Here is a 14,500-nt window from a genome sequence, read left to right on the forward strand (position 1 = left end):
GGCGGGGAGGCTGAATCAGCACCGGGCGGCCCCGGCCCAGGCCCGGCCCCGTGCACGCACCGCGCTGGGGCCCGGCTGCTGCCCTCGAGCGCTTTACTACTGTCTCCGGGCTCGGCTCAGCTCAGCCGCTGCCCCCTGCCGGCTCCCCGCTCCGGGGCGGGGAGGCAGGGCAGCGATGCCAGGGCTGAAATCCGAAGTGATCGGCTTTGCTGAAAGTGTGCAAATAAATCGCCGTCTTCTGTACTTGATCTTGCTCCCTGTGACTGGCCAGTGAGGGCATGAGAACTGGGTCTTCAAAGTGGAAGCGTTGTTTTATTTGGAGTCACGAGATAGCGCCAACGGTGAACCCCAAAGTCAGTTAAGACTCCCTGAGAGTGACGTGGGTTTTGCCTGTGCTGCATCAGTGAGCTGCCTCAAATGATCTGGCGTTTTGAGCGCTTTTCCTACTGTTGATTTTACAAGGGTTGAAATTGTCATATAAATACAGGGCCGGGCATGGATACAAAGAGGGCCCAAAAATGGTGGTGGTGGTATTTATTATTATTATCATCTGTAGCGAAGGGGGGCCCCAATACTAAAAGTTGGCCAGGGGGTGCCTGGAGTCTAGGTACAGTGCTGTATAAATAAGATAGCACTGCTAGGAGTACAGTAACTGGAGCAGGGTGCTGCTGCTGGCTCCAGGTGCCTTTGCACCTGTGGCATGGCCCAAACTTGGTGCCTCTCCTTCTGCCACCTTGCCTTCTCCCTCCTCCACCACATGAAGCCTGCCAGAGGTGGGCACTCCCTTTGCTTCCCAAGCTGGTGGATTCCCCCCACAACCATGTGGGTGAGAGACAGCTGTCTGCAAAGGACCTGTTGCTAAGGCCCCCACTGGTTTTTTTTCCAACCATTTTGCTGGAAATGAAACTGCATGAGACTGACAGTGTTTTATAGAGGCAGGATGCTGGCTGCCCAGGTTGCCCTATGTAGCAGGCTCAGGAGTTCAGTCTCTGTTAACAGTGTCGGGGTTGATGGCAGTTTTAGGAGGAGTTTTGATTTATGGTTTAGATAGGAATGACCCTGCCTCAGGCAGGGGATTGGATTTGATGACCTCTGGAGGTGTCTTCCAACCCAACCCACCTGCTCTATGATGTGGGAACTTGCAAGCAGATGTTTTACACTAGCTTTTTTTTTCTTTTAAGTGGTACGGTAATCTAGAGTTGACAAACGTGTGCAGGATTTTAAGAAAATGTGCTTTAAATTCACAGTGAACGTAAGGCTGGTGGTAATGCAGGGTTCTTGCATCTAGATCCAAGCGTCTTGTAGACCAGGGGAGATGCCATATCGGAGTGCTCACAGTCCTCGTACCTATGTTTAAGAAAAATAAATTGTTCTTCTGCTTCTGTGTATAGCACTTTTTTGATGGCACAGCAGAGTAAAATCAAATTAAATTGATTGTTTCCTTATGTTGACTTTTTAGCCTTTTGAATTAAGTGTGGAACTGTAGGTGTAGGACACTTTACTTTTCCTCTCTGTCATCCAGCTCTGTAAGGTTTGTTCTTTGTACACCCCAAGCAGAAGGGAAAGATTCTATTTCTGGCTTCTCTTTCACCCTTGTTTAATGGTGTTAATGAAGTGCTAAGCTGGTCACTGAATGTTGCTTCTGCTGACTGCCCTATGTGGAGGAACAGAATAAGAGAGAAAAGTAGATGTGAGATGAGAAGGAGAGAGGAGAACTAAGAGACAAAGGAAGTGCTGCCAATGGCTTAGTGACATATTGGCATATGAAATGGAGCTCCATTGTGTCCCTTTATGGAATGTCGAGGACTTGGATATATCTTGTATTATTTTAGCAGCCATTTTCTTAAGGGATTTGCCTCAAATCTGATCCATCAGCCACAAGAAAGATTGCTATGATGATAAAATCTTCATGGACTTGGAGCTGAAGGGTGGGATGAGCAGAAAGATTGTGAAAGGTCTTTCTCATTGTCAAGAGGAGGAAGGGAAGCTCTCTTTTTTTGTTTTTTTGTTTTGACTGGATTGGACCATAAAACCTGTTCTGTCTTATGAGCAAGTGATAATCCTTTCCCATCCCCACAGAAGATTCCTCAGGGATCCAACTTCCATATCTTTTAACAAGCAAATCCAAAAGATCGGAGGAAACAGACAAGTGGAGAAGCAGAAATATAAGATGAGCAACTTGACTTTGGTGAAGAAGCTTGTAACTCAGTTTTGTTTCCTATAACAATCTGCCTATTCATCTACTGTTTGGTAGTAATCTTTCAGTTACAGACCTTTGGAGAGGTGATCCATTCTAGACAGGAACAATGCTTGAATTATACCTAAAAAAATAACATTCTGTAGATTTGCCCATTGTCTACCTAGATGCCTAGAGTAGTAAATGACTTGAATAAACATACAGCTTCAGTCTTCCATTTCCTAAACACACATTGGGACATACACAACATAAGGCTTCATGGTATTGTTAACTTCCCACACTCCACATGTTGTATTCAACCAAGTGAAATGGACTGCTGCCAGTCCATTCATAATATTTGATGAAATGCGTTGTTACCTACAAAAACTTCATGTCTATGAACGAGTTGGAGCAGGGTGTCACCTTTAAAAACTGTCCTATCTTCTGCCTGATTTAGATTAACACAGCTAATAACCACCTCTGTGGACATACTGTACATATCTTTCCTTAGAACATGGATTTCCAGTGTAATGGTCATACACTTCAATTTTCTTACTTTTGTATAATACTGGACCACAGCTGCATGGTTGAAGTGAAAAACATGTCTTCACACAATACAGTTAAAGCTTTGTAATTATAGCAGCTGGTAGAGGCTCATGGTTGTCTCTCTACTGGTTCAGTGCGTGCGTTTTGGTCGGACCGTACACCCCAGTGAACTGTGTAGTTTGTCTAGTTCTTCTGACTATTTCCATCCAATTCTTTGTAGTAAAGGCATCCAAAAATACTGCTCACATACTGCTGTATACTTCTCTGAATAGGGTTAGTAAGGACAGCTAGATAGAATAGCTCTCCAAACGTTTCTTAGAGAAAAATAAGCGGAGTACTCAATGAAGGCATATAAATGGTTGTGATAGCAGAAAAGCTGTTTGCACAGAAACCAAATCATGTTACTTGTAACCAGTTAAGGTGATTTGTTTTTAACTAGGTAAAACAAACATGTTTAATGGTTGTGTTGTGTGTAGAGCACTCACATTTTTTTCTCACTTGAAGTTTTTTTTTAAATGAGCAGAAGAAAATTGAGGGCAAGGGGTTATGTATTCCGACCAGAGCTAGACATCTTACCTCATAAAAATGAATGAAGTGTGTGGAAGTAGAGGTCATAACTTTCAAAATAGCAAGAAGGCTGCTGTTTGTTTGCCTGCCAGCAGGGTACTTTAGTTTAATTTGGTTTGGTTTTGGGGATGTGGGGGAGGCTTTTGGATGCTTATCAAGGAAGGCTCAGCAGAACTGAAGGAGAAAAAATAGGAGTAAAATGGTTATGTGACCCCTGCTGACTTGACTCAAGTTCTTACCTGGTATTTAGATGCAAGTCCCATGCTGTCCACACACAAGCTCTTACTTTGATTTCTATGGTCTTTGAACATATGTCCTTAGCTGGGTAAGCAAAATTACAGCATTGATTTCATTAATGCAAGCTCTTAACTCCCCTACTTTGCAGTGAGGATGCAGTTGAAGCACAGGTTATAGAATTCAAACTGGAACTCCTCCAGTGCCTTTCCATAGTTCTCCAGGCATAATAGCCTTTCTGTTTGCTTCCAACTTTCATCCTAGGCACCAGAAACCACCTGTGGCTTATGTACACTTGGTCAACATTTAAATGTCTTGCTTCATACTACCAGCTCCATTTTTGTACAGATCAGCTCACCTCCACCTTTATGCACTAATGCCCTGGAGACCCTCATCCCAGCGTTCTGCTATCTTGCCAGATGATTGCAACATGGTTCTGATTGTCCTCTGATGTGAGTGTATGAAGGAATGTGACTTCGGGAAATGTACCTTGAAATGCTCTCATAAAGATGCTGCTTTAAAAGAAGCTGGAGGAAGAGGGCATCAGGTGGATGGCAGCCCCATGTTGGGTGTAAACTAAAGGCTGCAAAGGCACTTATTGCAAGGATGCCAACTAAATAATATATAGCATGTCCTTGTAGTGGACATGGGGGGACAGGTGGATGGGGAGTTAATTCCTAGGGCAATGTGGAGTGTTCTGTCAAAGCTTGTTATCGTGTTTGACAGACTTTTAAGGCAGCAGGGTCTGATTATTAGATGAGGAAATAACAACTGGAGGCAGCAGAGGAGGGAACCTTGGTAGTGGGGGACGCACGGATCAGAAATGGACCTTGGACCTGGAACAGGCCATGTGGCTAAAAGATGCTCTCGGACCAAATTTCCTGGCTGTTCTTGGTGATAGCCCCCAGGAATGGATCGGAGAGGAAACCAGCATCAAAGCCAGAGCCAGGTAAGACAGCCACTACTTTTGTTGTGGAAGAAATTGCAACGTAAGTGACAGGGTTGTGCTGTTTTATAATCAATCCAATTATTGTTATGGATGGTATTCCATGCTATGGAGTAGCTTTGTCTGCAATTGAAAGTAGAAGCTGTTCACTTTCCTGGCTTCCTTGTCTACCCTCTCCCACCATATATTATCCAAGATGGGCTCCAAGCAGAGAAAAAAAATTAAGTGTACACCTAGTGCATTATTCCCATTAAGACATGTAATAGGTTGCTGCTGTCACATTTATTCAAAGTTGGGATTTCAGGCTTAACAAGCATCTAGAATCCAAATGCTGGCTCCACTTATAACTGTTATAGAGTTAGTAGCATTTAAAGTGATGTCCCATATAGAATGTATTACAAGTCTTCCTGGCAGTATTGAGTGGAAAAGTGCCTTGGTGCTTGGCCTCCTTTATGTTCTTGGGTCTCAGTATACTGTTATGATGGGGTTGAAAAACCCTGGAGCTTGTTCAGATATCTGCTGCTGGTTCAGCTTCCTGTTAATGTTTCATAATTTCTGGCAAATAGTGCTTAAGAATTTCTGGTACAGGAGAAATTCAAGACAGTCAGTGAGATTCTTGGGCAAAGGAATCTTCCCAGGCCAGCCCCTCTACTTACTAACCTTCTCTGGTCATTCAGATGTTTATTAGTTATCATCCAATAAAATAGTGGGTTGATGCATACAGATAATGTTTCTGGACTTCCCACAGAAAACTCGTATATTTTGCAGTCTGGGACCTCCAGCAAATTAACATCCTCCAGTGCTACTGTTGTTGATAAGAGACCACTGATCTAATGGCCAACCAGAGCCACAATGCTTTTACAAAAATTTAAAAAAGAAAAAATAAATAAGTATTTAATTGACTCTGTGAACTGGTAAACTGGAATATAGTTGTTGCTAAACAAGTAGATGTGTAGAGATGAGCTAAAAGATGTGAAGTAATGAGTATCATTTTGTGGGCTTGTAACAGAACTGCATCTGTCTCTTTACATTCTTTCTTAAATATAACTTCCTATTTCATTGTTTTGGCAGGAGCTTCCACCTCTGCGGAACCAATTCAGATCCTCCATGCTTCTTCTGGAGAAAACCCTAAACCTACAGGTGATGGGGGGGAAAAGAGGATCAGGGACAACCAAGGAATGCGGAATGACTTTTGGCAGAGCTTAGATAAGCATCTGAAGCTGTTGAAGTAACAGTTCCTAACTCCTCTACTTGCAGCAGATGAAGACCAAACTTACTGCGGACTCCCTCGAACACTATTGTCAGCTACAAAAGGAATGGTTGTTTTGGCCAGCAGGCTGTAAACTTATATTCCATGATATCGCATGTCAAATCCACAGTGGACACTGGATGATTCTGCTGGCAGTCAGTCTGTGCACTCCTGGAATGGAAGCGTATCTGGGAAGATGTACTATGTTATTTCACACTCTGTGCTTCCTTCAAGTAAAGTGAATAGATGAGCTGCTGATGTGCAATTTCAGTATTTGGGTGATGGCACGGATTGGGGCAGGTAACGTGGTGTTATTGTCTGGCATCTGAGCTGCCTGTTTTGATTCTTGGAGTATTCTTGTACTGTTTGGGTATTCCAACTTTATAATAAAAATGTTTGGCTATAACTTCCTGTCTCAGATTTTCCCCAAGTACTTGCATGATGCTATAGCAGCAACAAAGGTTTTAACAGGACATTCAGTCCAGAGTGGAAAAACTTGTATGTGTATAGAAGCATTACATAGCATCATATTTCTCCGTTCATTTTCCCTTTGCAATGCAAATATATAGGCATACAAGATGCACTGTTACTTCTGTTATTGTCCTTGACTCATTCTCAGTTTATCAGAGGTGCATTCTTCTATCTGCTTGTACTGGATGGCAAATGAATAGTGTCCATTATCTTCATAAGTGTAATGCAGAATGCCAAAATAATATCAAAGGCATTGGGCTTAGCAGCATTTGAATGGGTCTGTAGGCAACAATGTTCTTGCTTTCTGTCGCCCAGGTGTGTGTTTTATTGGTCACAATTGTAATGAAACACACCAGTATTCTATCTGCTGTTCTTTTCTTGATGTGCAACTTAATTAGTCAGGGCACAGAAACAGTGGTGATGCCCTTATTCCTCCCAAATATGGTTCCTTCTTGTCCAAACAAACAAGCAGCAGATCTTCTAAACACCCTGCTGTCATGCACATTACGAGTTCATCTCATGATGGCATTTAGAACTTGTTTATCATTAGGCAGGCCTTAGTCAACCTAAAAAATTAGTATCCGTTCTTGTTCCTTTGCTTGTAATAGTCAGATTTGTGGTCCAAATAGCACCACTACAGTTTAGAAATCCCAGCTGTTGTTGTTTCAGAAGTTGTTGTGGTTTACCTGTGGGTACAGGATGCTGCTATAGCAATAACCTCACAAAGCAATGTGTCTCCGTCAACAGTTGGCTGACCAACACCAAACTGGTTAACTGCCTACCTGTAACAGTCTGAGGTGGACCGTTTCTGGTAACAAGCCTGTTTGTGGTCTGAGACGGCTTTCATCATCCACATATCTGGTGCTGTAGTGTCAGGGCAAGCCCCCAAACTGTAGTCATCTTCCTCATGTGGATGCAGGTTATAAAATGTCTTTCCTCTCTATGCTTGGGGTCCCTTCTCTGGAACTGCTGGTCAGCATAGAGGGAATATACAGTGAGCACAACTACCATTCTGCCATGTAAACATACATGGTTTTCTTGCCCAGAGATGCTTCCACCTTCTGAGTGTCCTCCACTACTTTTTAATTTTCTTTGTCTGCAATTTGCTGTGTAAAACAGTGAATCCAAAAGCAGACATTGCTCATCTCATTATGCTGGACCCATGCCCTTTCCACAGCTGGGATAGGTAAGAATGAATGTGCACAGCTAGAACCACTTCTAATCTGCCACACTGGACTAAAACATTTCTACAGGCAAGCTTGAAAAGGATGGACAGGCAGTTCCACAAGCATCGGGTAACAACCAGGAGAGCAGTTTAATTGCTTGGGTATTGAGGACATTGAGGTACACCTTCAGAAATTCAAAGCGCCTTACCACAGCACCCATGTAAAAGCAACTACTCAGGTGCAGCTTGCGGCATGATGTTTGTGGCCTTGACCAGTTTGGGGTAGGCTCCATGTCGACTGCAGTGAAAAGCAGAAAAATGAACATGGTGGGTTTGCTAATCCCATGACTCTTTCAATAACAGCATTAAGTTGTCACGATGAAGTAGCTGACACCATTGGAGTTTGTGCTGCTCCTGGACTGTGGACTTCTTCAGCAAATTTTGATATTTGTTTCAGTAAAATTTTCAGTTGGTCTTAAACTTGACCTGCTCTAAGCCTAGAGGAAATTCAGAGCCATCTGGGAAACTGGTATCATAAAAGAAGCTGGTTAATAGTTATAGATGTAGTTTCTGTTCTGAAAAATTCTGTCTGAAGGTGAGTGACAGACAGTGGGAGAAGGGAAATGAATTGGGCCATCATGTTTACTTTATCAAGAATATATTCCTTCTAGGAAGAGTTCCTGCTCCTACCCTGTCTTCCCCCCTGCTGAGCAGCCTGGTTTGTTCAAGGTCTCTTACCTGACACAGCCCTTGTGTTGTAGACATGAGGTATACAAGTAACAAGTTCTGCTTCACGACAGAATCCACTTTGCTTGCTTGCTCCATAATTTAATTTAATTTCTTTTCTTCACATTTTAGCAAACCTAGACTTCCCTTTCATTTCCTTCCACTCACCAAAGATTAACCAGCACTCAGTCTGCATAGCTATTCACTAAGGAGGTCAATGGGATACTCATGTAAGGGAGGGTTTTGTTGTGTAGTTTATAGGAGATTTTTGGTCTGACGTCTAAATACGTGCTTGCTAAATGTAAATCAAACTGAAAATAAATATGCTTTAGGCTACGAAGGGTCTAATTCAATATTACTGATCATGCCAGATGTAGAATTGTTATCAATTTTAAATTTATGATGAGAAGTACTTGGGTATTTTGAGACATTTCAATATACCATTCAGACTATATATAGATACTGAATAAAGAATTTCAGAAAGTCCTTTAAATTACTTCTAGTTCATTAATTGCTCACCTTTTAGAATTGTGAAAACAAAACCACTGAACTGTAAGTTTTGATGCCATATTACCCAAGTCTAGTACATTAGAGAGTAATACATAAGAGACAATCCTTATCCAATACTTTTTTGTGGTTTTCATTTCTACCAGTAATCCCAGGAAGGATTTAAAAACAAAAACTTGTCTGTCATTCATTATTCTCTAGCTTATGCAGAGTGCTAGAGAACATAAAATAACAGATCACTTGTACAGCATCAGGAGACCAGATGGGGAAAAGAAAATCCATTACCTGTCAAACTTCAAGTTAGAAATGCTGGGTCATGCTTACCGTGCAAAACAGCCACAAATCACACATTAATTCGTTCCCCTAGGTTCAAGATCCAGAAAACATGGAAGAGGAGAAACCCTTATTTTGCAAAATCTCTTGAAAGTTTTCAGATTTTAAAATAAGGGAACAGTAAACTGTAATTTAAAATTCATCCTGAAATGCTTATATTAGACTTCGGGTGGTGGCTACCAATTTGCTAAAAAGTTTATGGGAACAGAACTGTTATCCATTATGTTATGCTAGGGGTTGTCAACTGGGGGTACTTGAAAAGGCCTTAGGGGGTATGTGCAGGTAGGTGGGTGGGGATGGAGTGCTGCCGCACACCATCCCATATTGCCGTGCAGGTGCCACCTGCCTGGCCGGACGTAGGGAGAGGGGGAAGATTGCACGTGGTGGCTGCTGCCACTCCGCATTCAGCTGTGTGCCACCCCTGCACCTTCCCCGCCAGCGTCCTGCCACCAGGGGTACACTGATGCAACAAGGTTGAAAACCCCTGTGTTATGCAATATATCTAATGCCAGCTACTCACTTCTCCTTTTGTCTCTCTTCCACTCGCCCCTATATTTTCACAATAATATAAAACTAAATACTGAACAAACTACACCTGAAGTTCTACCATGAAAGTGTCTAAGCTAATGAGCCTGCCTGTGTGCTGTTTTCAGTTCAAGAGGTGGGATTCAGCACATGGAGCACTGTGGTATGTTTGAGGCATTTATTTTTAGTGGGTTTGTGCAACTATAGAAGCTCAGATATTGTTTCATCTATCGGTGAATCTGATGTTGTTTTTATGTTTAGTTTTGAACATCTGAATTACAACTTCATCTAGTGTCTACATGGTCTTTCTTTGCATCTTTTTAATTCAAAATTCTAGAATTTTTTTCTTTTTCAAGTCTGTGCTTAAGGTTTTTTAAGTATATATCAACTTTTTCTTTGTTTATAGATCTTTTAATGTGTCATACTAGTGCTCAGTAATTATAGAATTATATATTTTATTAGTTGAAAGTAATGCTGATTGTCATTTGTCTTTTGAAATACAATTTTCTGTCCCTTGTGGCCAAATCTGGTTCTTTGCCTAGCCAGAACTTGGATTTATATCAACGATTTGTCCTTTTAAATACAATCATACGGCCCACTGTGTTAATGTCCTTTGAATTATTGTCTTCAATTATTCTTGCATATGGAAGGAAGGGGGTGGGTATTTGTTTGTAAACTAAATTTAAATATTCTCTTATTTCCCTCAAGGTTCATCCTTATTTTAGGGCAGATTATTACAGGAGGTTATTGCTATATTGAGAGACAGTACCTAATCAGGCCAAGTCACAGGACATCACTATTTACTTTGCTGGATTATCTAACTTCTTCCTCTGAGTAAAGACTTAAAACACATGCATATGTCCTCCTATGTTGTTAGAAATATTTCAGAGTATTGAATTGCCCATCTGTGAGTCATAAAAGAAAAAAAGAGAAGAACAAGATATGAACAAAATTATTGGCTCATGGTAAAACAAATTTATGTTCCTGGATGAATGCAGAAAGTAGTTACAGGTTCAAAGGTTTTATTTAAAAAAAAAATCCCTACCCATTATGACCTCTATGGGTGCCTGTACACGTGCAGGGTGCCTGCTCCAATTTGTTTTAATTAGAATATAACAGAGCAGACTCAATTAATTAAACAGCCTTGCTGTCACATGTATTCAGTGTCCCTGTGTTTCAAAATGGCAGTGGAGAAGCTTTAACCAAAGCTCCTCGAACAAGTTTTAATTCACCCCTGCTGCCATTTTGAACTGCAGGACACTGAATACACAAGGTGCTGCTGGTACTTCAATTTAAAGCAGTTCCCAAGAGCTGCTCTAATTAAAACACCCCCTCCCCTCTCCTACTCCAGAGCATGTGTATAGATGCCCTAGGTATTTTCCAAAGGTAAGCAGAATGTAAAGAAGGTAGTGCTACAGTCTTAGCGCTCAGGTTGTCTTGGTCTTAACTGTCAGTGAAATCTGGTCAGTATTTATTACTGTTATTCAGAACCCTGATTGCAGTTCACTGATTTCCCAGTAATAGTGCCAACCAGTGAGGAGGAGAAATCAAAATGTGCACCATCCCTTTCCCAGCAATTCAGAGGATCAAATGCAAGTTGTACCTGCTTGACGTTGGTGCTAGTGGTGCTTCATTGGTGGGCAGGCCATATCTGGATTTACCATGTTAAGTGGTTTGGTCCCAGTTTGAAACACACAGATTAGGAAATACATTTAGCTATGTAGAAACAGACTTGACCGGGAAGGGTTTGCTGGTAAAAGCTTGCTTAGTGAGTGTTCAGGAATACGTAGATCACTATAAATTCTGAAGTAAAGAAAGACTGACTCCCTTGTTATAGGTAAGTGCTGTGAATAGATTTTACTCAGAGCTGTATAAGCAAACACTCTTAGTGGGGGGTATAGCTTAAGTGTAGTTCTTACTGGTGTTGTAGGTCTAGATTATGTCAGTTCCCCAGCCAAATAAAGCAGCATACAGAATAGACACCAATATATTATCAAAGTATTTTTTAGTTAAATGTTTATAATTTGTAAATGATCCCTGTTATAGGAGTCTAAATGTAGTTTGTTAGAGCATAAACTCTAGCTAATGTTTTATATTGGTGCCTGTCAATTAGGTTTTATCGTAAAAAGTCTCTAATCTCACTGTACCCCTCAAATTAGCCCTAAAGGCATTGGCTATTTAAAGAATAGAGGCCAAATCCCTAAGGCTTCAGTCTACTTTACTGTTACCAAATCATTTCTATGTTTTTGAATGCCAGCTCTCTCATTCTATAGTGCATATGCTTCCTAAGAAAACACGACAGTGTTATAGATTTTGACATTCTGCAGATTCTATAGTAATATCTTGCACCAGCAGAACATAGCAAGTGATGTTGCCAGCCCATATGCATATGTTTTCCTTTTCTTACAAAAAAGGACAAAATACCATAGTTACTTCAGATGTGTCTAAATATTTGCAATAGCTATTTTTACAACCTACCTTTAATCCATCATAGGTGAAACTTGTTCACAGTGTTTGTCTAAACAGGAAAGCTATTCACAGCCTGTTTCTCTGGAATTCAAAGCACCGTAGGTATTTTAGAATCCACTTTGCGGATTAAGCTAACTGGAGAGAGCCATTCTTATTTTGGAGTATATCAATATAGAGAGGTATTTCATCCTGGCTTATTTGGCCACAGCTATTCTGGTCAGTGTTCTTATGTAAAAAAGCCTGTGGTTAGGATCCCTCATAAACAGCTTCTAGCAGTCTGTCAGGCCATTATTACAAAAGTATTTGTGCAAGTTACCCTGTTGTTATTTGCTGTAGTAGAAGGACAAAGAATGCAAAACTGTTCTGGGTTATCTATATTGTGCACAACTCAAGAAGATCAAATTTCCATTTTCACTATGTGTCTAACTCTTACTGTTCAACACAGGTACTGATGCCTTACCTTATTCATGTGCATTGCAATTAAGTTGCAGGTGCATTGGTAGCCATGTTTCCAGTTATCGTATTTACTGAAATCCCAAGATGACTTTGGATTTAAGGTGAGCCCCCCATAATTATATTCTATACATGGAAGATTATAACAACATTACAACTATAATAAAATTATACTTTTCCATGTATTTAATCTAATTATTGGGGATTGTCTTAAATTTGTCTTCACTGCACTAGGGAAAGCAGCAACAGGGGGACAAGAGGCCTTTTCCTTGGCCCCCCGCTGCACCTGCCACTTGCCCGTACCCCTTTGCCACCTGTCCCTTTCTCAGTACCTGCCCCCCCGGCCATTTGTGCCCCCTGTTGCCTGCCCTCCCCACATGTGGTATAATATCTCAAATGGCCTAATGTGTGCTCACCAGATTTAACATAAATATTCACATCTACATTAGAAATCTTAATCAAACCTTAATGTTTGTAGGAGGCTATATGCATGTGGCTTTAAATTAACTGTCATCTTTGATCATACTGGTATTATATGAATTGTTTCTGGTGACCAGTTCCAGGTCCCTTGGAGGAAGTGGCAAGAATCTTTATAATGGATGATCCTAAAAGAGTTTAGCCACAGCAGACATTTCACCATGATCTCAGACAGTTGTTTGGCTGATGCCTCAAGCCTAGCAGAATATATCATGTATTTCTTTTTTAATACCGTCTAGCATAATATGGGATGTTCTCATTCATAAATATTTAATCCTTTAAAAAAATTGTGCTACAATACTGTAAATACTCTTGAGGGTGAGCTCCACTTGTTGAAATGCATGTTCTGCTGGAATATGCTCTGGAAGTTCTACTTTTACTGGTTTCCCAACATCTGTGGCTTGCACGACATCTTGAAAGGATGTATGTGTGTTTACGTCTTTCATCTCTTGTTTTCTGCTTATTTACTCTAGAATTTTTAGTCTTCTAGGAAATAGAGCGGCTGTCTTTTTAGGTCCCTAGAAACTAGTATGATTGTGACATTGGACACCCATCTTTATACAATCCTGGGCTACTGAGAGGATATTTCATGCGTTTAAAACTTGTTTTTCTTCTAATCCCTCAAGCCCATTACAGAACACATTGAAAAAAGGAATAATGATGCTTTCCTTTGCACATTAATTTTTTCACATGATTTTATAGTGGAAACATACACCTATTATTTAACCTATTGGAGAAAATAGTATAGGTATCCCTCTTTAGTATGCTTAATACACAGAGAAAATTGCCTTTTGGACATTTCTTTATGGATTTGCATATTGAAAGATTGAGTCCAAATGCAAGCATTGGGTACCATATTATGCAGGTTATCTCCACACAAACATTCAAGGTCTATCTTTCTGTGACAGCCAATAATTGTAACTCCAGCACAGTTCCTTGTACACACTGGTAAGCCACAGTTAAGATGTTCTGTAACTGTTCGCCTTTATACTTTTGAAATGGACTTTGGTTTTGATTGAACTGTTACAGTCTGCTATGGCTTACCTCCAGAGCAGGGGTGGGCAATATATGGTCTGTGGGCTGTATCTGGCCCACCAGTTGTGCTATCCAGCTGCAGCACCTGAGGGTGGGAGGGCTGCACCCCATGTGCTCCACTCTGTTGCATCTGGAGCCAGGCCAGGCAGCACACAGACTCCTCCACCCCCTTCCCCGTACACCCATCCCTCTCCCTGCCTGGTGTTCTGTTGGCACTGCGACTGCGCACTCCTGGCACTGTGGTGGCCAGCAGCTGGGTCCGCATGGGAAGGAGCACAATGTAGCTCACCAAAAAGCCATCCTGGGTACCTGCCTGCCATGATGGGCTTCTGCCACCACTGCACTGCTTGTCCATGCTAGTGAGGGAGGCTCGGCCTGGGACCGCTGCCCTCGACTTTTCTGGTGTGGCACGACTGCTGGTGGCTGTGTTGCCAGGACTGTGCAGCAACAGGAAGCCAGGCTGGGTGGCAGATAGATGCAGGGGCCAGAGGAATCTACATGCTGCCTAGCTTGGCACAAACTGCAGCAGAGTGGTGCGGGGCACTGCCCTCTCTCCCCTCAGGCTCTTGGTTGTGGCCAGTAGGCTACATAGGATCAATTGCCCTCCTCCCTCTCCTCTTC

General features: G+C 41.7%; 1 protein-coding gene across 2 annotated transcripts in view; it reads left to right on the plus strand.

Moving 5' to 3' along the window:
- The first annotated feature begins 3,489 nt into the window (after window positions 1-3,489).
- Window positions 3,490-14,500, plus strand: part of MEMO1 (mediator of cell motility 1) — a 51,774-nt gene continuing 40,763 nt past the window's right edge. The window contains exons 1-2 of one of the 2 annotated variants that reach the window (XM_019527054.1): window positions 3,490-4,472; window positions 5,541-5,609. In XM_019527054.1, coding sequence (XP_019382599.1) covers window positions 4,385-4,472; window positions 5,541-5,609 — 157 coding nt within the window. In that variant the 5' untranslated portion in view covers window positions 3,490-4,384. Of the gene's footprint in view, window positions 4,473-5,365; window positions 5,610-14,500 lie in introns of those variants that run through there. The other variant, XM_019527053.1, reaches the window with a different exon arrangement.

Source organism: Gavialis gangeticus, unplaced genomic scaffold, assembly GCF_001723915.1.
Source record: "Gavialis gangeticus isolate Ggan-Ray unplaced genomic scaffold, GavGan_comp1, whole genome shotgun sequence".
NCBI lineage: Eukaryota > Metazoa > Chordata > Crocodylia > Gavialidae > Gavialis > Gavialis gangeticus.